The sequence below is a fragment of the Cupressus sempervirens genome, chromosome 5 (genome assembly GCF_028749045.1).
Source record: "Cupressus sempervirens isolate cs-2001-9-10 chromosome 5, ASM2874904v1, whole genome shotgun sequence".
NCBI lineage: Eukaryota > Viridiplantae > Streptophyta > Pinopsida > Cupressales > Cupressaceae > Cupressus > Cupressus sempervirens.
In genome coordinates, this window is record NC_143122.1 from 778,931,699 (window position 1) to 778,956,245 (window position 24,547).

Below are 24,547 nucleotides of genomic sequence, written 5' to 3' on the forward strand. Positions count from 1 at the left end.
GATGTGCAAGCCTTAATGCAATATGTGAGAACATAGTAGATGCAATCTTCATTGGAACTAATCAAGCATTGTGGTTCTATGTACAATCTACTGAATTTTTGATGTAATATTCTATTGTAAAGGATAATGAGTCCTTGAAGGTTTCTTTAACCTTCATCTTTGAATAGAGGGATCCTTTTTGTTCTCACAACTCCTAATAGGGTTGAAGACCTTTAAATGGGTTTAGTCTTTTAATAAGGACTTGTGTACTGGACATATTATATCAACTCTTAACAGGGTCGTGTCTCCCAACAATGACAAATTAACACTAGTGCATTATCTTACGAGTTCAATCCCCACTGGATATTTCCCTTGGCCAAGGTTCCTCAAGAACAAATCATGGTAGGAGGGTGTGTGAAGGTAGCTTTAGGAGGCTTACATATCAAATTCACAACGATGTCTTAGACATAATATAAATAAATTAAATAATCAATTATTTTACTATGACTTATCCAATATCTATCTATTATTAAAAAAATCCGTTTAATCTACTTATTGAAGGATAGTCAGTTTGACACAACTTAAATAGATTCCTCCATAGCTATGAGGCAATGCTGATGTTATTGTAATTATAGTTGGATTCCGTTATAATGGCCTAGAGACTGTGATAATATAATTACTGTCAACATAATAATTATATCATGTATTATGATAACTAAAAATATAATTATTATATCGGTAATAAATATATAATATTATAATATACTAAATAATATAATAAAATAAAAAATATAATTATTATAATAATATATACGAAACTTGGTAATGAGGCACCACCTAAAATATAAGTCTTCTTCTAAAAATAAATAAAAGGAAATAAGATATTCACTTTAAAATACTTAATAAGTATAATAAAAAAATCAAAAATGTGAAAATTAGAAAAGAAATGAGAAAGAATATTTAAAAACAAATTAAATCTAAAAGTTAGAAATAAAGAAAAAAAAAAGAACCATTGAAGAATGAAAAAAATAGAGTGGACTTTGAAAAACTAATTAAAAAACATTACAAGAAAATAAGAATAAAAATTGTAAGTTAAGAATATTAAAATAATATGAAAAGAACATAAACAAATTAAAAGCTTACGTAGGAAAAATGAAACGAATTAACCTAAATAAAATCCTAACAAAATAACAAATCAAGAAGTCGAGGACCAGATGCAATATGGAGACCCTAAGACTAGCCGTTGAGAGACTGGTAACGGGAAAGAAATTTTAAAAAGCTGTCGATGTAGACCGGCCAAAAAAAAGCATGAAATTAAGATAAATTCAGTCCATCGCAGCATTCCTTTTCTCTCTGATTGTCCCTTTCTGACGTTCTGTTGTATCAATGTTTTGTTCTTCCTTTTTGTTTTGTCACTGTATATTTCGTCAATGTTGTTTCCTATTATTTTCGAGTGCTTGCGTTATTTTTATTTTTCGTACAGCGTGCAAGCTGGCTTCTTTGCCTATTTTATTTTACATTTTTCTGGCAGAGCAGAGGAAGAGGGAGAACAACGGAGGGAAAAATCTTCTCTCAGGTAATTCTTCATAGACTCCATTTGAATGGATTTCATTTTTAATTGTTGTTATTGTATGTCAGTAAACCTAGCCGACATGTGTTTCCTTCGTCAGGTAGAGAAAATGCTACACCTGTCATGAGCCAGAATAATACAAATAACCTTTAATTTTGGTATTGATCTTTTCACATGTGCATATTGTGCATTTAGAGATCATCGCTCGCCATGAGACTACATTTTCTTGGGGAATTCTGTCAAACAATACACGCCCAGTGTCTATGGCTTCACATTCCTTTAGAGGAATTTTGTCAAATATTTCACACGGTAAACCTACGCTTCACATTCCTTTGCATACATATCTGTCGGAATCCCAATTATACCATCTGAGACAATAATTTTCACTTGAAAAAATTAAATAAGTTTTATACCCCATTAGTAATTTTACCGTCTACCTTTTAAGCTGCAAGCCCTGGTTATTTACCCTTGGTATTATTACCCTCGAAGCTTTTTCTGTTGCTTGAATTAATATGACAGTAGTGGGTTTGGCATGTTTGTTTTGGAGATAATTTAATGTTCTAATGCAGTTAATACTATTTCATCTAATATTTGTTGTTTTTACTCATTTGGGGTTTAGAAATGTAGATAAAACAACTCACATTTGGACGAGAAATTTTCACTTAATTTTTCAGTTTCCACATTGTTTTGATTTTGTTTGGAATAATTGTTTTGGTTTTTCGCTCATCTTTATTTTTTTTATTCTGTTTGCTTGTGTAAAGAACTGGTGACGTGGGATTCCAATGCATGCAAACATGATCTGGCAAGATTTCAGATAACCAGTTTAGAGAAGAAAAGATGGGAGGTTCCTTATGTTCTGTTTCTTAGCTCATGAGTAGCTTTTCTAGAAGGGAGCCATACTTTTGAAACAACTAACACAGTGTTTGAATTGTCTGTGTTTTCAGGAAACGAATTGACATTTCCTTGCAGAGCTTAAGAGATTTGGATTTCCTATCATGCACAGATCCCACGTAGATGTTCTGTTCAACTCCTAGTGTGGTAGGCTTTTTTTAAGTATCTAGTTATCAGCACAAAGGAACATCTCCTAGTGTGGTAGGCTTCTTTTTAGTATTTAGTTATCAGCACAAACACATTAGGCACTGTTACTTCTGTAAAAATTCATTAATAATACGAAGAGTGATTTTTAGATCGGTGAGCAGATATGATGTAATGTATGATAGGCTTTTTAAAAGTATCTAGTTATCAGCACAAACCTTCGCACATTAGGTTCACTGTTACTTCTGTAAGAATTGATTAATAATACGAAGAAAGATTTTGGATGGGTAAGCAGATAATGATGTAATGTTGTGGATGTGCACCGATGTACTAATGGAGAGTCATATGGAGGCTCTAATGGCAGATTTTGGTTAACGAAACTCATGCAGAGGAAAGCCACCATGTGTTACAGCCCGTACATTTCACCAGGTATTTACTTATCATTTGTGATCGATATGTGGATTTGGAAAATTCAATGTGTATATTTTGATATATTGGGTTCTTATTTGATGATTAAGCAGGTTAATTCTTGATTGTTATTGTATTTGAATATAATTATGTCAAGGTTTTTTTTCCAACGTTTTGATACATTCCTAATCTATTATTAGGATGACTGTATGACAAGAGTGGATAAGGGGATATCATACAATAAAATCTGAAAATAATAGTTAGCAATATAAATTATCAAAATCTATAATAATTAAGATGTTTTCTTTTAGACAGAGTGAGGTCTGAACTTTAGCAATTTTGGATATTTTAAAGTTTTGCCCAGAAATAAATGATAAACGGTAATAAGGAACAACAGAAATAGGAACAAAAGATGTAAAATATTTATCCAAAACCCTTCCACTTGAAGGAAAAGCTCAACACCATGAAAACATCACTTTTATTGATAATGAAATTTTCTTGTACAATGCTTGATACAATATATATAATATAAAGAATAGAGACTCTTCATTACACAACTGAATATCTCTTCAATTTCCAAATAAAAAAGTCTTCCTATTTCCATATGCACGCCTCTTCACATGACACATGTTTCTGCATATAATATTATCTCAAATATTATCATAAATATCTTCTTCAGCCGAAGATGACCATAATGATGAAATTTCTATTTCATAAAATCAGAGATAAAGATCCCTATTGCAATTATAATCTTCTACAGATAAAACTGTTGATTAGTCCCATCGTTTCAAGGGATAACAATCATCTCAACTACCTGTCATATAGTTCCAAGTCCCAACACATTTATAGAAGGTAAAATGTAAGTTTTAGCTTTGAAGAAGACTAAGTAGTTCCAAGTCCCAACACATTCATAGAAGGTAAAATGTAAGTTTTAGCTTTGAAGAAGACTAAGTATTCAAGTTTGATATATAGGACATTGATTTTATGGTTTATTTAAGTGGATACCTATATATTTTCAATCTCTTGGTCATGATTGTATCCCAGTAAGGACTCAGAAAAAATCCTTGTTAGAATTTTAGAGTTCGTTTTCAAGAAAGCAGCATCGGATTATTGCAACACTTTCATGGATGCTCATGTTGAAAAACATGAGTTCGAACATATGGTTCCTAGTTATCCAGGAATACTAGTCTTTTAAGCCAACTGAAATGAAAGTTGATTGGGTTCCTTTTCTCGTATCGGAGGTGAGCCTTCCTCAAGTTCTTCAAGATACTTATTGTGGGTGATTGAGTCCTCAGTTTGTGGATTAACCACACTTCAGCTTATAATTATTGCAAATGATCTCACCCATGATAATTATTTCGAGCAGCCATTCCATTACAGCTATATGATACCATCTGCAGTGACGAATTTTCAAAGTATGTGAAGACCTGCTTTGGAGACACAGAAGCATTGGATCACATTTAAGGATCCCAGTGGACTTTCTAGCAATGGTTATGACCTTGTGTGCAATGTAAGGAACTTCTTGAGAGATGGTTACGTAGTTGCTCACAGCATAGTTTTATCACATTCTGCTGAAGTAAAGATCTACAGGGAACATTTAATGTCTGAACCCTTTTTTCTAACTTTTTGTTGATGAATTACAATATTTGGTCAATTATCTCAGCTTTCGATAAACTAGAGAGTGGGAGTTACAAATTATTCCATGAAGCTTTTCTACATGTGCTTTTCATAAATTGAATAGGACTTAAATAAGTTATGAATTCTAGACCATGCCACTAAATGGCATTTTTTCATTAGAGACAAAGAGGCTACATTAGTATCACTCTAAGCACCAAGTGGTTTAAACCAGTGTGATTCTCATGGAGATCAAGTGTTTCTTAGAGAGCACTTGTTTTGAATTTGGCTCGTAACACATTCAAAGAAAAATGATGAATGATTTGTTTTATAATATATTTTGGTATTAGTTTTCACAAAGTATGAGCTTGTCTATGATTATTTTTAGTTTTAAAAGAATATATTTTTGATCTATTGTCAAAAAGAAAAAAATCTGAAATATTAATTTAAAGAAAACACACTTTTACCCCAAAAAAACAGTCATACACATGTTATAATAAAAATATGATATAGACTGTTGGCCTGCATACTCCCTGAAGGTTCATGTATTCCATCTACAAAGGGTCTTACCCAACATCTATAAAGCAGATGGTGAGTAAAAGGCTCACAAATTCTCTGAAAAGCAATCAAATTGCTCAGAGCTTCTCTTGATATTGTCGACATTAAGCACTGCAGTTATAACAAATTGTCAGTTGTAAGTTATAACAATTCGGTCAATGTTCTGTCTTTTCTGTCATTTTTATATTCTTTTTGTCAATGTTCTGATCTTTCTCTCTGTTTTGTTCAAATTCTTTTCATTGTACATGCTATGTTTCAAATTTTCATTGTTTTTGTGTACAGTGTGCATGCTGCTCTGTTTGTCTATTTTGTTTTTTGGTGTTACATTTTTGTGGCTGAGCAGAGGAAGAGGAACGAGTGGTAAACTCTTCTTCCAGGAAATACTTTATATACTTTATTATTAATGTATGTATGAAAACCCAAACACATTTGGTTACTTCATTGTTACTACATTTGTACTCTCCATTTGAATGACTTCAGTTTCATTATCTGGAGGAAATGGTCAATCAGCCACCTACAAGATTTATACAGATCACCTGGAATTGGTCTTTTCATATGTCCATTTCTCATCCACTTAGAGATTGTGGCATGACATGAGACCATATTTCTTTGAGGAATTCTGTCAAACAGTTCAGGCACAGTCTATATGTTTCCACAGTCCTTTAGAGAAATTCTGTCAAAGAGTTCATGTGCTAAGCAATAGTGTTCCGCATTCCACTCCATACAAATCTGACAATAATATTCACATACAACCCTTAAATAAGTTTTAGACATCCTTAGTATTATTACCATCTATCCTTTAGAGCCATAAGCCCTGGTTATTTACCCTTAATATTATTATCCTTGAAGACTTTTCTATTGCTTGCCTTACAATGACATAGGTCAGCATGACACTTTTTATTTTGGAGATAATTTAATGCTTTAATATTGGAATTAATACAATTTCATCTAATTCTGATTAAGTTTCTGTGCCATTGGGATGTAAGACTACAGATAAAACATTTCAGATGTAGATGGCCATTTTTCTTTTAATTTTTCAGTTCCCACACTGTCTTTTGATTTTCTTTGGATTGAATGTTATGGTTTATTTTCACTCATTCTCATTTTTAATCCTTCTGGCTTGAGTTGACTGATGAACTAAGATTTCAATGCAGGCATGAGATGCAGAATCCGACAAGAGTTCATATAACCAATTCAGAGAAGAGATTATTTGTTATAACTTGCTTCATAAATTACAAGCAGCTTCTCTAGAAGGAAATCATATTTTCAAAACAGGTAACCCCATGTTTGAATTCTCTATATTCTCAGGGAATCACTTGATCTTCTTTTGCACAGCTAATCAATTTGAATTTTTTGTCAAGCACAGATCCTATGGAGCTGTTCTGTTCAACTCCTTGAATCACAACTTAGCTTTAAGTATCTGGTGATCTACACAAGCCTTCGAACATCAGCTTCATTGTTACTTTTGTATGAATTTATTAATAATAGGAAGAGTGATGTTGGCTGGGTGAGCAGATATGAAATTGTTGAGGGAATGGTTAAGCTGTCTACACACCATACACCATGACTCTAATCTTGTGGTTGTTCATGGAGATGCGCACCAATGCATGCTATAAACAGTCACATGGATGCCCAGACTAACATAGAGCGAAGACACCAGGTATCTACTTGTCATTGTCATTTAAATTTTACATTTGAATTAAGAATATTCAATGTGTATATTTTGATATAGGAGATAAAACCTTATGCCATTTTGTCTTCATTTATCTTCCTATGTTGAGATCAAATATTTCTTTACAAAAAATCATTTTTTAAGATGAATAAATGATTATAGACTCCTCCATTTTATATACTTTTTAGTCCATCAAAACTTAGTTACCGGATTCGCCTGGAAAAGGCCGGATCCGGGCTCGGGTCTGATTCGGATCCGGATCCACGTATGGATCCGTGAGGATCCGGGCAGGATTCGTAATCCTGCCTGTGGATCCGTAAGGATCCGCGGCCTGCGGATCCTTACGGATCCACAGGCAGGATTACGAATCCTGCCCGGATCCTCGAGGATCCACGCACGGATCCGCGTGAATCCGCGGCAATGAAGGAGGAGAATGCAAAAACGTGGGCCCATTATCATTTTTTAATGTTTTTTTTTTGCCCTAAAGGCCCTAAACCCTAAAAACGACCCTCTAAATCACAATGCAAGTTCATTTGCTCTCTATTTTGCTCTCTCATTTTGCTCTCTCATACTTGCTAGTTCGAAGTGAAGTGCTTGGATTCGAAGGAGATCGGTTGTGGAGCTTCAAATACCTTGCAAGAAGTGTTTAAGGTATGCATTTCAACCATATTCTTGAATTCTTTCATAGATTATTGATTTATTTTTAGTTTTCCAAATTTTCAAGTTTTTGTGCAAGTGTGAAGTATGGTTTTCTTTCACTTTTTCTAGATTGCAAGAATAGAACAATGAGTAGTCAAGGCTCAGTGGGTGGGGGTGGGGCTGCATCACCAAGCTTCAAAATTGATAAGGGGTCTCCTTTATGGAGACACACAACAAGAGTTGCACAATGTCCTGGGGGTGGGGCATACATATGGAAATGTAATTTTTGCAACATACAACATAGAAGCTCCTATTCCCGAGTGAAACTACATTTTTTGGGCCCTGCGGGTGAAGGAATTCACATGTGTCAAGGTAGTGATAAGAAGGGATTACCAGCTGCACAAATAGCAGCATTAGCAAAAGAGCAAGATGATGCTGATAGAGCAGTTGCAAAAGCAAAACGTGGTGCTTCCCAAAAAACAAATATACCAACACCATCATTTGATCAAACAAACACAAGAACACATCCTTTTTTGCCTATGCCAACTACAAATGATGAAGATGAAGACCCATCTCCACTCACCCGCAAGAGAGGCCCACTAGATAGGGCATTCCAAATTGAAAAGAGAGACATTGCTGATCACAAAATTGGACGTTGTTTAATTGCAAATGGTGTTTCATTTAATTTTGCTAGATCACCTTATTTTAGGGAGATGGTGGAAGCAATAAATGATGCACCCCATGGTTACAAACCGCCTGGTTATGAGAAGTTGCGCACTACCATATTACATGATGAGAGGAAAAATGTAGAGGCTCAACTTCAACCAATAAGAGATTTTTGGGTTCAATCGGGTGTGTCTATTATTTCGGATGGTTGGAAAGATTGTAGAAACCGTCCATTGATCAATGTTATTGCTGTATGCCCTAAGGGGGCAATGTTCTTGAAGGCAGTTGATTGTGAAGGGCAAGTGAAAGATGCAGAATTTATTTCACACATTCTCATTGATGCCATAGAGTTAGTGGGTCCTGATAATGTTGTTCAAGTGGTCACGGACAATGCAAAAGTTTGCAGGGCTGCAGGGATAATTGTAGAGTCTAGATATGATCATATCTTTTGGACACCATGCACCATCCACTCTCTCAATTTAGTGATGAAAGCAATTGGCACCGAAATAGATTGGGTGAAAATGATATATGAGGAAGCTGAAGAGATTCAAATGTTTGTGACAAATCACCACATGTCACAAGCAATTTTTAGGAGTTTCTCGGACTTGGAGTTATTGAAGGTAAATTTTTATATTTAATATATAATTGAATATTATTGGATTCCACAATTATTAATTTTTGTTGTTGTTTACATTAACATGTTTTAATTTTTAAATGTTTTACTAACTTGAGTTTAACATGTTCTTAGGTTGCTGAAACCCGCTTTGCCTCTCACACAATCGTCTTGAGACGACTTGTGAAGGTAAAAGAAGCATTGAAGCATATGGTCATTAGCCCCCAATGGGGCATTTGGAAGAATTCCAATACAGCAAGGGCTTTAAATGTGAGAAGAATGATACTAGATGAGGATTGGTGAGGTCTTGTGAGTTATGTGTTGGAAATCACCGATCCAATAATGGCAATGCTTCGCTTCGCAGATAGTGATGAGCCATGCCTTGGGGATATTTATGATTCCATAGATAGTATGCTGGAAAAAATTAAAATGGTAAGTTTTACGCTCTTTTACAACAATTTTTTATTTGAGAGATATCTAGATTCTAAAGTTTAAATTGACATATTCACTAATTATAATTATTATTCATATTTCATATCTTAGGTCATACAGAGGAGGGAGAATGATCTTGAGGACACCCTTTACAAGAAGGTGGAAAAAATTGTTCATCATCGATGGAACAAGATGACCACACCTTTGCACCTCCTTGCATATGCTCTATCCTCGAGGTACTGTAGTTCTTATCAAATGTTTGTGCTTATTTTATCCAATGTTTGTGCTATTGATATTTGATAGTGTTCAATTGTCTTTTGTTATCCCCAGGTACTATAGTGCAGATGTACTTCGCGTTCCAGGTAGAGTGCCACCATTTAGAGATGCAGAGGTTGCAGATGGGTATAAGAGGGCACTAGCTAAGATATTCCAAGATCCAGAGATTGGGGCAATTGTGAGGAGTGAATTTGCTGCTTTCAACTCAGGTGAGGATTTCTACCCTATTGCCATAGCAGACCAAAGCAGGATGGGTGCCATCAAATGGTGGTACCTTCATGGGCAAGCCTTCACGTACCTCCAACCTCTTGCCATAAAGGTCCTATCCCAAGTAAGTTCGCAAAATTAAGCTTAAGGTTAACATTCTCAATTCCTTGAATTTATTATTTAATTTATTTATCTTGATTATTGTATTGATAATTTTTAATTTCTCTTTAGGTTGCCAGCTCTTCTGCCGCTGAGCAGAATTGGAGTACTTACTCCTTTATCCACTCAATCAAACGCAACCGGTTGGCTCCAAAAAAATCAGAAGACCTTGTGTTCATTCACAACAATTTGCGCTTGTTGTCACGGAAGGATCCTAAGTACAAGAAGGGGCCCGAAAAGCTTTGGGATGTAGCACCCGAGACTCCTGATTTAGATATGACCATCCGAGATCTTGCTAGATCCACTTTGATTGATGTGGATGATGAGGAGGAGGATTATGAGTTAACAATCCCCTCTACTACTAGTGGTTTGGGTTCCTCTACTAATACAGATGCAGCACTTGCAGCTCACCAGTACCCCTCTGATGCGGATTTTCTTGAAAATCCATTTGATGATTAAATAAAAAACTTTAGTGTTGACTCTTGACTCTTTTATGAGCAAATCATGTTATAAACTTTAAGTTTAATGATCTATATTTTGAATGTTATAAGCTTTCACTTTCAGTAATTCAATGTGAATGTGTTGATTTTCTTTATAATCGTGAAAATAGATTAATTATCAATGTCATTGATCAAGTATACTAGATTCATACTATGAAATGATTTAGTTTTAGAATTATGTATATTTCTCTTTTTTTTAGTATATATATATATATATATATATATATATATATATATATATATATATATATATATATATATATATATATATATATATATATATATATATATATATATATATATATATATATATATGCACGAATCCTCCACGAATCATAATTGGAAAAAAAAAAAAAATCCCGAATCCACGGATCCGATTCACGTGCCCGAATCGGATTCGTGTCACGAATCGGCAACTAAGCATCAAAATACTGTATGTAAAAAATTCAAAATTCAAAATTCAATCATTTGATGTCCTAAATGTTTATGATACAAATATTTTAAATTAAATGTTAATTATGAAGTTTTATTGATAAATAATCATGTAATAGATGTTTTTATACCTAGTGTTATAGATGTCAAGTCGCAACTTATACTTGCCTAAAAACTTGTAGGAAGTTTTGAAAAAACTTGCAGAATTTTTATGAAAAACTCACCGAGTTCAAAACTTCGATTGTTCAAGAATAATAATTACCAGAGAATAATAAGGCAAGTTCTTTATTATAGTTTTGGGCTTTGGAAAGGACTTTAGATAATAGGGCAAGTGCTTCATTATAGCTCTGGGTTTTGGAAAGGGCTTTACTGGCTTGTGACTATCTATGCCCACCTAGTCCTAACCACTCTTGCCATATAGGTGCATAGTGTGTACGTATCGCGAACTAGGATTCACTCTTGACTTTCCATTCCTCTCACTAAAAACACAAAAATATTGAGAGGGGGAGGGGGTGAATCAATATTTTAAACTTCAAACCAATAAGTTCAAGTGAAAATAGACTTCTCCTTCAGTCAATACTGAGTCCATGTTGTTAGAGATAGAGCACAAAAAATAAGATGATAAACAACAAAAAGAAACCATAAAAGAGATATAATCAACACTAGAAGATATCTTGGGAAAACCCTTTGAAAATGAAGGGAAAAAACCAAGCCACACAACAAAAGATCATTTTATTGATAATATGAATTCAAGTGTACAATGTCTTTCCATGCAAAATATATAATATAAAGAGAGACACTTCATATTCCACCTAAAGGTCTCTTCAATTTCCTAAACATAACTCTTTATTTCAAATACAACTCGTTGAATTTCCATGGCTTAACTCTTTAACTCTAAATATAACTCTTTATTTTAAATGACTCGTGTTTATGTTTAATACTACAATTGTCAACAACGTCATTCAGAGATAAAGATTTCCATTGTAACAGCAACCTCCAATATTCCCTCTTAGCGAGAGAGAAATCTTTAGTTGGGTAGTCACACAAGTCTACAATCAAAATGTCAATGATAAAATCTAATCACATAGATCCTATAAAATTTCATGGAATCACTCAACATGAAAATCCTACTAGAAACACAACCATATTCTGTTATGACACTAAGAGGAAAATTTACTCATGGAATCACTCAACATAGATTTGTAAGAATCACAGCTAAGCCTTTAATCATGGATTATCACCACGTGAACTATCATGGAATCACTCAACATGACATCCAACTCCCATCATGGATTCTCTCCACGTGATGTCATCATGGATTCTCTCCACATGATGAACTCCCAGAGTGGAAGAGTTATAATAGCTAATTCTTACAATCTTATTTATTCACACAAGAACAAAAAAAAGACTTAGTTCCATTTAAGTCACAAATTTTTACAAATACCACAAGTTTTACAAGCATATATGATAATGAAAGGGATTCCATAAGCACTCTCTCTTAATTATGAAGCCTCCCTCTAAAGCTAAAACATCTTCGTCTTAATCATTGCTTTTCTTGTTGCATCCATATTCAAATACATGACGTTACCTCCCTCTGAGGCTGATCATCTCCAGCTGCATCATAAGCTCTCTCTGAATCTCATTTCAAAGCAACATCCTTATCTTACTGCATCTTGTGACATCCTACAATTAAGAGTGATAAACTTATTATCAAAATTAGTGCTAAAGGTATACTATTTTCAATAAAAGACTCATGATCTATCCACAATAAATAAAATACTTATTGACAACCCATAGTCCATTCAACAACGGTTGTAGCCATCTATGCTACAATTGTTGGCGTCTCAAGATATATCATTATAACTTTTCTCACCATATATACACACAAAAGGGATGCTGATTTGAGCCTCTATAATCAATGTAATGCTCAAAGAAAATAGTGCAATAATAGTTATCTTCAGATTTCCTGATTAATTAAAAGACATATTGCAAAAAAAAAAAATTTAAGAATCTAACTGTAATACCCCAAAATTGGCTCATTGCCATTATACTAATTCTGGTCTATTCTAATCAATCGTAAGACCTATTCTAATAGGCAATTCTTATTCTGCTACTCGCTACTTGACTTAATTGTCAGATGTAGAAAACCCTAATCTGCATTCATCATATTTCTTATTTAATCCCTATAGTACTCACTCATATTAGCCACATTAAACCTATTTGATTTAAATTTAATTTAATCAAAAGTATTCATACTTTATTAAATTAAATTATCTCCTAAGGCTAATGTACTATGGGGTTAAATTTATTTAATTTAATAAATATGCTTATTTTAATTAATTAAACGAAGTTATTTAATTAAATAGGAAGTAATTCCTAATTAATTAAATGAAATTATTTAATTAAATAGAAAAGGTATTTATGAGAGCATATCTTATTTTATTAAATTAAATATTCTTCCTAATTCTACTCTTCAGTTCAAAATGGAAACTTTGAGTGAACTACTTCTCGAAATCGGAAACAATCTAGTTAACTTGCTCTCACTCATGGCAAGTTCAGTTGACTGCTCATCACACTCAGATTAGAGACAGTTCACTTCACCTGCACAAGGAAGTTTCTATCTTAACTGAATCTTTGCTTCAATCTTGACCATCGATCCGAGTTGATCTCACCCGTTGATGGATTCCAGGGATTCTATTTATTCTCATAATTTCTCATCAAGGGGGTTGAATCTTGTTGCTATCGAATTGCTGTTGAAATTCATACTCACTTAGCTCACATATTTGCACACATTTATATTCCTAGCTTGATCTCATTCAGTTTAATTATGCATATGCTTAATCTAGTTCATTTTACATGTTCTTAGCTTAATTACATAACACATTTAAAATACTTTGCACATTCATCTAGACTAGCTGCATTTCTTTAAATCCTTCGTTCTTAGAGGGTTTGCTTGCTTACACCTCAAATCTGAAGATATCTAATAAGCAAAATCCCTTTAGATAGAAGGCAACAGGTCGGCTTGCAGGACTATTCTTGGGTGAACAATCTCATGTTCAGTCCAGGATGAATCCGCATACAATGACCGTGTTGAAGTGTGTGTGTTAAACAGAGGCCACATATTCACGCATACATTTCTTGCGCCCACCGTGGGGCTGAAAAAATCAATTTCTCAGGCCTCAGGCCTTCTCTGCATTTTAAAATTAATTTTCAAGCTCTCTGTCCATACAGTTTTGTACAGATTCTTGAATGTTCTCGCGAGATAATTCATTTTCGCGTGAGGATTCTAAATCTTTGTGCGAAGATTCTTTTCGGTTCGCACGAGAAAGTGCCCGAGCGCATGAGTCTTCATGCGGCTCCTTATTTCTTCACGCAGGCCGTAAAAAGATTTCGCACGGCTCTGCTAGAGATCTTGCGCGAGATCTTGTAACAACAGGCTTTGTTTCAAGCATTTTCACTTTGCAATTTACTCAATTTCCTTAACGTACTTTTCTTGGAATCTATTTTGCTCTGTTTCTCTGATCTTTTGCAGCTTAACTATTGTCTGTAGGATGATTTGTCGAAGATTCCTTATACAACCCACTCAAACATGGACTAACGGTTTGCCTGCAGGACGATTGCCAAAGATACGTTTGACGAAGACCAATTTTAAAACCCACGAAACAGCGTGTCTTATTTATTGCTTTCCAAACATAGATTAATTAGGGGCTTGTGAACTTCCTAGGGTGCAAGACAGAAGAATAGGGGATTATGCTCTTCACCACTTGGAGGTCATGACCAAGGGTGAATCAGTAACCTAGACACTTCTGAAAAATGACATTCCGAAGAAGGCAAGCAACTTAGTGGTTCTCTAGTACGGGTCCTTTTCTATGAAGAGATGATGATTTCCTTTTAGGGAATCAAAATCTTGAGAAAGGACAAGTCTGGATTGATTAAGCTAAGTCGGTAAATCAACTTGTTTTGTGTGTTTGGGCGAGAAAGTAAGGTAGAGGAGTATGCTCTTTCCCCTTGGGCGAAATCAAAAACTTTGACCCTTGCGATCAAACCACCAATCCGAGTCAATCCTTTAGAGGGCCTGCTGGAGCGATCCAACCTGCAAGAATGACCCAAGTGAGCACACTCCTTTCGCCGGAGATTCCAACTCACTATAATCAAGATGCTTTGTAGAGTGAAAGACTCCAAAGCCGGATTAATTTCTTTCCCTTGATTCTTGACATCGCATATTAAGGAGAAGCTCTCTCTGTTGCACTGGCCGACGCTGGCCCCAGTCTTGCTAAGCAAGTGTGTGCATTAGATGCTGGTGTCGGTTGCTGGTCTCAACTCCGCTTGCGGAGCCACTACGAATTAATACGAATGGAAGCCAAGTAAAAACCTTGTAGTTAGAAGCCACCCGGTTCACCTTCGAAAGGAGGCATAATCTTTTTGCAAGGAGGGGGAAGAATCTCTCCTATAGAACTCACCATAGGCATGCTACTGGATGTATATGCACTCATCCCTTGCCACAAGGGCGCTCGTTCAACGTATACTATTGAGTCCTTTTAATATACCAAAAACACGAGTGCCCTCTAGGGGGTGACACGACTGTCTGAGGTACATGCATGCGCATAAGATGTGGGACAAAGGTTTTGCCTTCTCTACCAATTTCTGTTTTTAGGGATAAAAGTGTGTTTGTTGTCGAGTCATAAACAAGTCCAAAATTGTCTACAACAAACAAGGTCAAGACTCCCCTATCTTGTCGAGTTGCTTTGCCCTCGGCAGGACTGTTTTCGACTACTACTTGCTTCCCACTGTCTTGTTCAAACACATTGCCTTGATTGAATCCTGAAACATTATTCAAATGTCTTACTGTTAACCTCACTGTTTGTCCAATCAAATTTGTCTGACAAATCTGTCCAATCTGTCCGAACAGTTTGAAAATCTCTTCGAAATCCAACGCTGTTGTTAATCTGGTCCTGATTTTTGCGCACAAACTTGTACTTTCTCACACGAGAATTCATCTTTTCATGCAAGCCAGTTCAAGTCTTCGCACAAGATCTTGTGTATACCCGTGCAAGATCTTGTCACTGTCTTAGCTATCCTGCAACTTCTTCGCGTGAGCCATAGAGAGTCATCGCACAAAATTAACCTACTGTCATGAGTCTTCATGCAACCTGGTGAACTTCCTCGCGCGGCTTCCAGAGAATCTTCACACAAAATCTTGCTCTAAAATTGTCAAATCAGTCAGTTTGACCAATCTGTGATCTTCGTCCAATTAGTTTGACCAATCTGCAATCTTCGTCCAGTCAGTTTCCTGCACTGAGTTGTCCTTTTCTGTCTGTACATAGTCCTAAATAGTGGCATTTAGCTGAACCAAAGATTTGTGATCCGCATTTTGACTAGTCTTATCTATTACTTCTTCGAATTCTTGTTCCTTAATGCTTGTCATACTTCATGTTACGATAGTCATAACCTTTGGCTATTCTAGCCTTCAAATCAGACTACTCGTGCCTTAGTATATAGCATTCTTGTCTTACCCTGTTGAGACTCAGTTTAGTGCAGTCCTTGTCCAGGTTCTTGCTTCTTGGCCTTGTCTATGATTGTCGCAACTAGGAGTGGAAACATGTTTTATCCTCTTAGACTTAGGCGAGTTCGTGGTAGGGGTCGTAATCGTGGCAGAGGTCACTTACCTTTCGTTACACAATCTATATCTAGTTCGGCTAGTGAGGCATCTTCACAATCTCCCTCACCTGTTAGGTCACCTCGAATTCAGCGAACATTTTCCATAAATCTGCAACAAATTAAGAATCCTTTGTACCAAGAGGACACTGAGACATGTAGAGGTCCTGTATCACCAAATACGATGTCTGACTCCTTTTTCAAAGGACCTTTCCAAACACAACACACTGAAACTGAACACGTTCTTACAATGACTAATCGTGAACTTGAATATGGTAGTTATAGTCGACATCAAGAACCACCCAGGAATGATAAAGAGAAAGAGAAAGACCACGACATCGATGAGGAACAGGAAGAGGTGGAAATACTCCTTGAACACATAGCAAAATGTCGAAGAGACAAAAACTTTCAAAAGGTCATGGGAATCCTACTCAACGAAGAGAAAGAAAAGTACTTTCTCAAACTTGCCCAAGAGGGAGCTAAGCTGTCCTCTCATTTCAATGTGGAAACCATTATCACGCCTGAAGAAGAAACTGAGACTTCTAAACTCCAAAAACAATTGAAAATTATGCAAGACCAACTGGCTCAGATGATGCATGAGAAAGAGAAACCCACGAAAACATATACATTAGATGCTCTTTGTCCATTTCCATTTAACAAAAGCATAAACATGCCGCCTTTCCCACGAGGCGTAGAGCTACCCAAGTATGACAAGTACTTTGGTGCCACCGATCCCCAAGATCACTTGCGGGAATTTGGCGCTTTGTCTATGGAGTTTATACACGATCAAACATACCTCATGCGTTTATTCCCTAAAAGCCTAGGTGGTCAGGCTTTGGAATGGTTCTCACACTTGCCTTTTGGTATCAAGACGTTTGACGAAATTGCCAATCTATTTGTTTAGCAGTATTCTCATAACATACAACACCCTGTCAATATTCGAGATCTATTTAACCGTAAACAGAAAGTTGGAGAACCTTTTCTCACATTCCTCCAACGATGGAGACAACTATACACTAAGTATTCCCGTAAAATTCCAAAAATGGAGAAGCTTGACATTTTCATTGATAACCTCATACCTAATTTCGGATATAGAGTCCAACTTCAAGGTCCATGTACCTTTGAAGACATGATCACACAGGCTATCTGCATCGAGGAATTTATGGTCAAGAAAGGAACTTACTCTTCAGAAGGACGCAAAACAAGGTTCTACTTCCAATAGGGATAAAACCAAATATGTCAACAAGAACTGAGAAATTGTACACGATGGAGTCGTTGGCAATGTTACTCCCAAATCTGCTAAAGTGGCTTTTAATCTCACAGATGGCCTCAAAGCGGCCAAAAACACTAAGAAACCTCCTCCTGACAACAAGACATCCGAGAAGAAATTGAGAAATTCCTGGGCCACACACCCTAAGTGAGAATACACACCCTTAGGTGAACCTCTGGATGTGGTTTACACAACATTGCTACAACACAAGCTTATTTCTCTAATGGACAATCCTCATCCCTATGATCCACAACCACATCCACCATGGTGGAATGAAACCTCATTCTGTGAGTATGACCAAAATAAGGGACACAAAACTAGCAATTGCATAAACTTGCGCCATAAAGTCCAGGACATGATTGACGCTGGTGATCTTGTGGTAGATGGACATAACAAAAACTCGGACCACAAGGCGTTCAAAGAGCCTTTCCCAGCTTATGAAAAAGGAGAGACTTCGAAACCACAATCCAACAACAAGGTCAATTATCCAATAATGACAATGTCATCAACATGATTGAACCTATGGATTCTGAATATTATGACGTTATTACCATTAAGGGAAAACAAGATAACAACAAGCCTAAGACATCATTTGTCTTGAGGGCCCCTACTCTCAATGTAATGGATAATACGCCCTTGCAACACTGTGCTAACGCTGTCACTCGCTCTCACGCCAAGTTGGTGCTCAAAGGCCCTGTGCCTTCTACTTCCGATCTTGAACAACACAAAGACAAAGCCCTTGTTGCTCCATCTAGTAAAGGTGGAAAACCCACAACGAACTCGACGACAACTAGTTATAGTGTTCTCGATCAATTGAAACGAACTAATGCTTAAATTTTCATCTTTGAGCTGCTTAAAATCTTGCCTGCTCACAGGCAGATTTTGGACAAAGCCCTCACTAAGGCAAATGTTCCTCAAGTTCTTGATCTTGAGCGATTCCAATCCATGGTAGGTCACCTGACCTCGCCTTATCTTATGACCTTCTCTGAGGAGGATGATAACTTGCTGAGTCACCCACACAATCAACCTCTACACATCGAGGTTATGATCCATCAGACATGTGTTTGTCGGGTACTCATCAATAACGGCGCTGGTCTAAATATTGTCTCTGCTGCTCTCCTTAGACAATTGAATTATTCTGAGGACCTTATTGATCCTCAACGAAAGATCACTATCAAAGTGTATGACGAAGTGGAATGAAAGTCTCTAGGTCTTGTGGTTTTACCCATTCGCGTCGGTCCTGTAGAAAGGGATGTCACTTGTCAAGTGCTTGACATTCCCTTGGCTTACAAGATTTTGTTAGGACGGCCATGGATACATGAGATGCGTGCTGTACCATCCACATACCACCAATGCATCAAGTTCCCATTTCATGGCTCCGAAGTTACTATTCCTGTCACTACTAGCTACACTTGCAATATGCTCAAGGCTGCTGAAACTTTCGTCCCTGCTAACCGTGAATCCACTGATTATCATGACAATAAGCTGAAACAAATCGAGCAATCATTCAAACTGAAAGAAACTGGCATGGGAGAGTATCACATTGAACCAATGCTGTCATTGACATCTCTTCCAGAATCTCCTTGTCATTATGGGAGACCCTCAGAGGCAAAGAAGTCGTTTGTGCTGACACCCCAAACCAACGATAATGGCACTTTTGTCAAGGCTATAGTTCCCTTAGAAGATGAAAGTGAAAACAGAGCCATTGTTGCATGGCTTTACAGAGAAATAACTCTTAAGAAATATGGGCCTGGTCTTAGGCTTATGAAGCGTTTTGGTTACAAGGGAACTGGCCCTATTGGATGCAATAATAATGGCCTAATTGATCCCATCAAAGCAACAACTCGAAGCAACAGTGATACAACTGGCCTAGGATTTAAGAAGGTTCCTTTCCATTTGGGACCAAATAAATTCATACCAGAACCTGAGAGTTCATCTGGAAACGAGTCACCAGCTGAGTTAGATACTCGAGAGGAAGAATCTGATGATGAGGATTCCTATCCTCATCCTATTCCTCATGATCTCGCTAAATTCTTCACTGAGCCAGATGACTTTGTGCCACATGTTAGCACTATGGATGATACTAGTGATTCTTCTGAGGACAATACTAAGCAACTCAAATATCATTCAGAAAAGGGAGAATCTAGTCAGTCATTCCGTATTGAGTATTTGTGTAAGAACCCAGAGGATGAAGGCGAGTATGCCCCTATCACTGTGGGGGAGTTCTATAATCTCTCGCCATGCAGCACTGACTCTAAGGAATATGAGTTTGACTCTCTTTCAGAAGCAACTATTGATAAAGACATTGATCAAGTGCCTGTCTATGAAAACCAAATCAAAGGGGGTGAAACGTCTAGGGTTAGGTCGCATGGGTCTAATCCAACTAGTGTCCTAGAGTCGCCAATTGCTGACGTTTGTATTCAGAGGCATTCGAACACATTTGTGGACGAAGTCACTGTAGGTCTCGGATTGCTGGTCCAAGCACTTAATGACTATATTGTGAATGCAATTGAACCAACCATTACTCTCTCACTCACACATCCTGAGCTTATAGACTGGAACCCTAATGCATCTAGTGAATTCTCTACATTCCAGAATGACTATGCTCTCGCCTGTTACCTAAACACTATCGAACCTATAACGTCTTCCACCAATGAGCAGAGTGTCAACATGACTGAGGCTGACATCAAATATCTCAGTCATACAATTAAAAAGAAAAAATGCAAAAGGTCCGATGGTGAAAACCACATTGTGGCAATGTCAGAATCCAAAAAAGTAAAAACAAAATATGTATCCAAGGGTGAAAACCTCTCTGAGGCGCCCGCGGATGAGATATTTGATGCACTTCCCAATCACTTTCAGAAGAGATCATCAATGTTGATAGAGCCAACACAGCCAATTAATCTGGGCACAGAAGAACATCGTCATATGATATCAACATCTAGCACAGTCCCTGTCACTGGAAGAAAAGGAAGAATTCATTGCCTTTTTCAAAGAAAAGAAAATAAATTTTGCTTGGACATACTCTGACATGCCAAGATTGGATCCTGATCTTATCATGCATCACTTGTCCATAGCACCAGCCATCAAATCAGTTAAATAGAAGCTTCGAAAAATGCATCCTCACGTTGCATTGCTTGTCAAAGCAGAATTGGAGAAACTTCTAAAAGCTGGTTTCATATTTGCAATTGATTATGTTGAATGGATATCCAATATTGTTCCAATTTCCAAGCACGATAAATCTATTAGGGTTTGTACTGACTTCCGTGATCTCAACTTGGCATGTCTGAAAGATGATTTTCCGCTTCCTAATATTGATATGATAGTGGACATGATGGCTAGCTATGAGATGTACACACTTATGGATGGTTTTTCTGAATACAATCAGATAAAAATTGTGCCAGAAGACCAAGAGAAAAAGGCTTTCACATGTGCATGGGAAACCTTTTGTTGGAATGTGATGCCATTTGGCTTGAAGAATGCTGGTGCTACATATCAGCGGGTTGTTACTACAATTTTCCATGATATGATGCATAAGACCATGGAAGACTATGTTGATGATACCTTGGTCAAAAGTGCTAAACGCAATACTCATCTGCAAGATTTGGGGCCCATCCTAGATCGTATAGAAAAATTCAATCTTTGGCTCAATCCTAAGAAATGCGCATTTGGTGTCACATCAGGGAAGTTGCTGGGATACATCGTTTCTACAAAAGGAATTGAGGTAGATTCGGAGAAAGTACAAGCAATAATGGACATGCCACCACCTCAGAACATCAGCCAGATGAGAGGACTACAGGGAAGGCTCCAATCTATCCGTAGTTTTACCTCACAATTGGCAGATAGATCACAACCCTTCACAAAGACCTTACATAAGGGTGTAAAATTTAATTGGAGCCAGGATTGTGAGCAAAGCTTAACATAGATCAAACAATATCTTGTCAATCTGCCAATCTTGATGCCTCCTATTCATAGGAAGCCTTTGTTTTTATACATTTCAGCCACTGAAACGTCTCTGGGAATACTGTTGGCTTAGGAAGACAATAACAACAAAGAAAGGGCTATTTATTACTTAAGTCGGACATTGATCTCTTATGAGAAGAACTATAGCATTATTGAGAAAGCTTGCTTGGCAGTTGTCTTTGCCTCCCAGAAGTTGAGACACTACGTGCTTGCCCAAACTACGCGGCTCGTGGCTAAAATAGATCCACTAAAGTACTTGCTCAGTAAGGCAGCTCTCACAGGAAGATTGGCTAAATGGGTTATGATACTCAGTGAGTTTGACATTCAATATGTTGAACGCAAAGCTATAAAGGGACAGGCAATTGTAGACCAGCTGGCTGATGCACCCATATAGTCTTCTGCCAATGAACATTGATTTCCTAGATGAGTCGATTCTGACATTGATGCACCACACATGGGTTATGTTCTTTGATGGGTCCTTCACACAACAAGGATCAAGTGCTGGATTACTCTTTATTACACCATAGAGATACTCATTGCCCAAAGCGTATAAGATTCTATTTCCTTGTACAAACAACATTGCTGAATATGAGGCTTTGATCAATGGCAAGAAAATTGTGGCCGAATGGAGAGTGGATCAGTTAGACATCTTTGGTGATTCTCAGTGTGTCATCAACTAGGTTAATGATGTGTACCAAATAAAGGATGAGAAACTAATTCCTTACAAGCGCATGGTTGATGACTTAAAGAAGTATTTTGCACACATCACCTTCCAGCAAGTTCTACGAGCAGATAATAAAGCGGCTGATGCCATGGCCACTTTGGCCTCCTTGCTACAAATGCCTGAAAATGATCTCCGACATGAGTTCGTGGTGGAAGTGTTACACTACCCAGCCTATGACACCCCTGATTCTAAGATGATCTGTTCTGTTATAGGACAAGAATCATCCCGCTGCGATCACATTTATTCCTACCTTTGCAATCAAACCATTTTGGAAGGTCTGACTCGGAATGAGAAACGTTACCTAATCCGTAATGCTTCGCATTATGTCATTATTGCTGACGATCTGTATAGGAGAGGTTTCAACGAAACACTCCTTAGGTGTTTAGAACTCGAAGAGTCCAAACGCGCACTAATTGACGTTCACGAGGGCATTTGCAAATCTCATTCCAATGGCCTGACACTAGCTCGCAAACTCCTTAGAGCTGGTTACTATTGGCCCAAAATGGAGCAAGAAGCTATCAAGTATGCTAGGTCCTAAAAGCAGTGTCAGCTACATGGGAATCTAATCCACGCTCCAGCCAGAGAGCTGATTCCCTCTACTACAACATGGCCATTTCAACAAGAGGCCTTCAACTTGGTGGGATAGATCCACCCAACCTCCTCTAATGGACATAAGTTCATTATCACGGCTACAAATTACTTCACAAAGTGGGTAGAGGCAGTACCTCTCACAGTTGCCGATGGGAAAATTGTAACACTTTTTATCACAAACTACATCATTTGCAGATATGGTGTACCGTCCTCAATCATTACTGGCAATGGAGGACAATTCAAGAACAAAGACCTCAAGGAACTATGCAAGAAATTCAAAATCACACAACATTGGTCTTCCATTTATTACCCCCAGGGTAATGGCTAGGCTGAAGCATCCAATAAGACGATCCTCAAAATCCTTCATCGCACAGTCAACAAATCAGGGAGAGACTAGCATCTCCAGATCAATCTAGCCCTGTGGGCGTATAGGAGAAGCATCAAGACCCCAACAAGCACGACTGCCTTTGCTTTGGTGTATAGCGTGGATGCTGTGCTTCCAATAGAGGTCGAGATTCCTACCTTGAGAATATCTATGAAGGGCCTTATTACTAATGATGACTACAAGATAGCTCAGCTTCAAGAGCTTGTGTTGCTGGATGAACGACGACAAGTGGCATGTGATCATCTGCGAGCATATCAACAATGAATGGCAAAAAGCTACAATCGGAGGGTCAAGCCACGTAATTTCCAACTGGGTGATCTTGTCCTGCAAGAGAACCCTAAGAATCAACAACAGTGAGTCCAAAAAGGAAAGTTTGAACCAAACTGGCCCGACCCTTACATCATTACTATAGTATATGGATCTGGCGCCTATCAGCTTTCCACAACCGAAGGAGAAGTGCTTAAAGAACCTGTCAACACTCTCCACCTGAAGTGGTTTTATAGTTGATCTAATATCAGTAAGCTCTTTGTACATATCTATATGTCCTGAAAAATAATCCTAAAAATCAAAAAAAGTTCTGAAAAAAATTGTTACCCTGGTGAAAACCTAGCAATAGGCACCTTCGTAACACCAAAAAAAGTGAAAAATCTCAAAAATACAAAAATAAAATAAAAAAAGAAAAATACCAAAAAAATTGAAAAACAAGAAAAGTGCCATTGGTGAAAACCTAGAAACAGGCTTCATGGTAGCAAAAAAAGGAAAATTCTGCCAAGAAGGTGAAAACCTGGTAAACAAGCATCTCTTGTTCCCAATGCTCCATCTTGCAACGCATCTTCTGGCTATTCTGTAAAGTTGCTTTCATGCTTTCGCTTTCCTAAGTTTCTTGCTTTCCGCTCATGTATCCATGGATTGAGTCTTGTCATAGCTCGGGGGCATTCCCCTCCAATATCACTATTTTTGAGATTCTCCTCATAGAATCTCCTTCGTGATAGTCACCAGTGGTCCTCACTATGTTTGCCTACTGTCGCCAGTGTCACTATTTTTGAGATTCTTCTCATAGAATCTCCTTCGCGATAGTCACAAGTGCTCCTCACTGTGTCTGCCTACTGTCGCCAGTGTCACTGGTTTTGAGATTCTCCTCATAGAATCTCCTTCGCAATAGTCACCAGTGCTACTCACTGTGTCTGCCTACTCTCGCC

General features: G+C 37.3%; 1 protein-coding gene across 2 annotated transcripts; it reads left to right on the forward strand.

Annotated features, from left to right (window-relative positions):
• Positions 1-1,249: 1,249 nt before the first annotated feature.
• Positions 1,250-10,395, forward strand: LOC149558251 (uncharacterized). 2 transcript variants are annotated; one of them, XM_089832552.1, is made up of 12 exons: positions 1,250-1,555; positions 2,311-2,393; positions 2,494-2,587; positions 2,880-3,013; positions 6,319-6,439; positions 6,531-6,587; positions 6,680-6,824; positions 7,416-7,487; positions 8,890-9,186; positions 9,298-9,422; positions 9,517-9,793; positions 9,901-10,395. In XM_089832552.1, the coding sequence occupies exons 9-12, from the start codon at positions 9,097-9,099 to the stop codon at positions 10,285-10,287; spliced, it is 879 nt and encodes a 292-aa protein (XP_089688678.1). In that variant the 5' UTR covers positions 1,250-1,555; positions 2,311-2,393; positions 2,494-2,587; positions 2,880-3,013; positions 6,319-6,439; positions 6,531-6,587; positions 6,680-6,824; positions 7,416-7,487; positions 8,890-9,096; the 3' UTR covers positions 10,288-10,395. The 2 variants fall into 2 exon arrangements, with proteins under 2 accessions (XP_089688678.1, XP_089688677.1); XM_089832551.1 differs by lacking the exons at positions 1,250-1,555; positions 2,311-2,393; positions 2,494-2,587; ... (5 more) ...; positions 9,517-9,793; positions 9,901-10,395 and adding an exon at positions 7,498-8,761 and having other exon boundaries at positions 8,890-9,378.
• Positions 10,396-24,547: the final 14,152 nt, after the last annotated feature.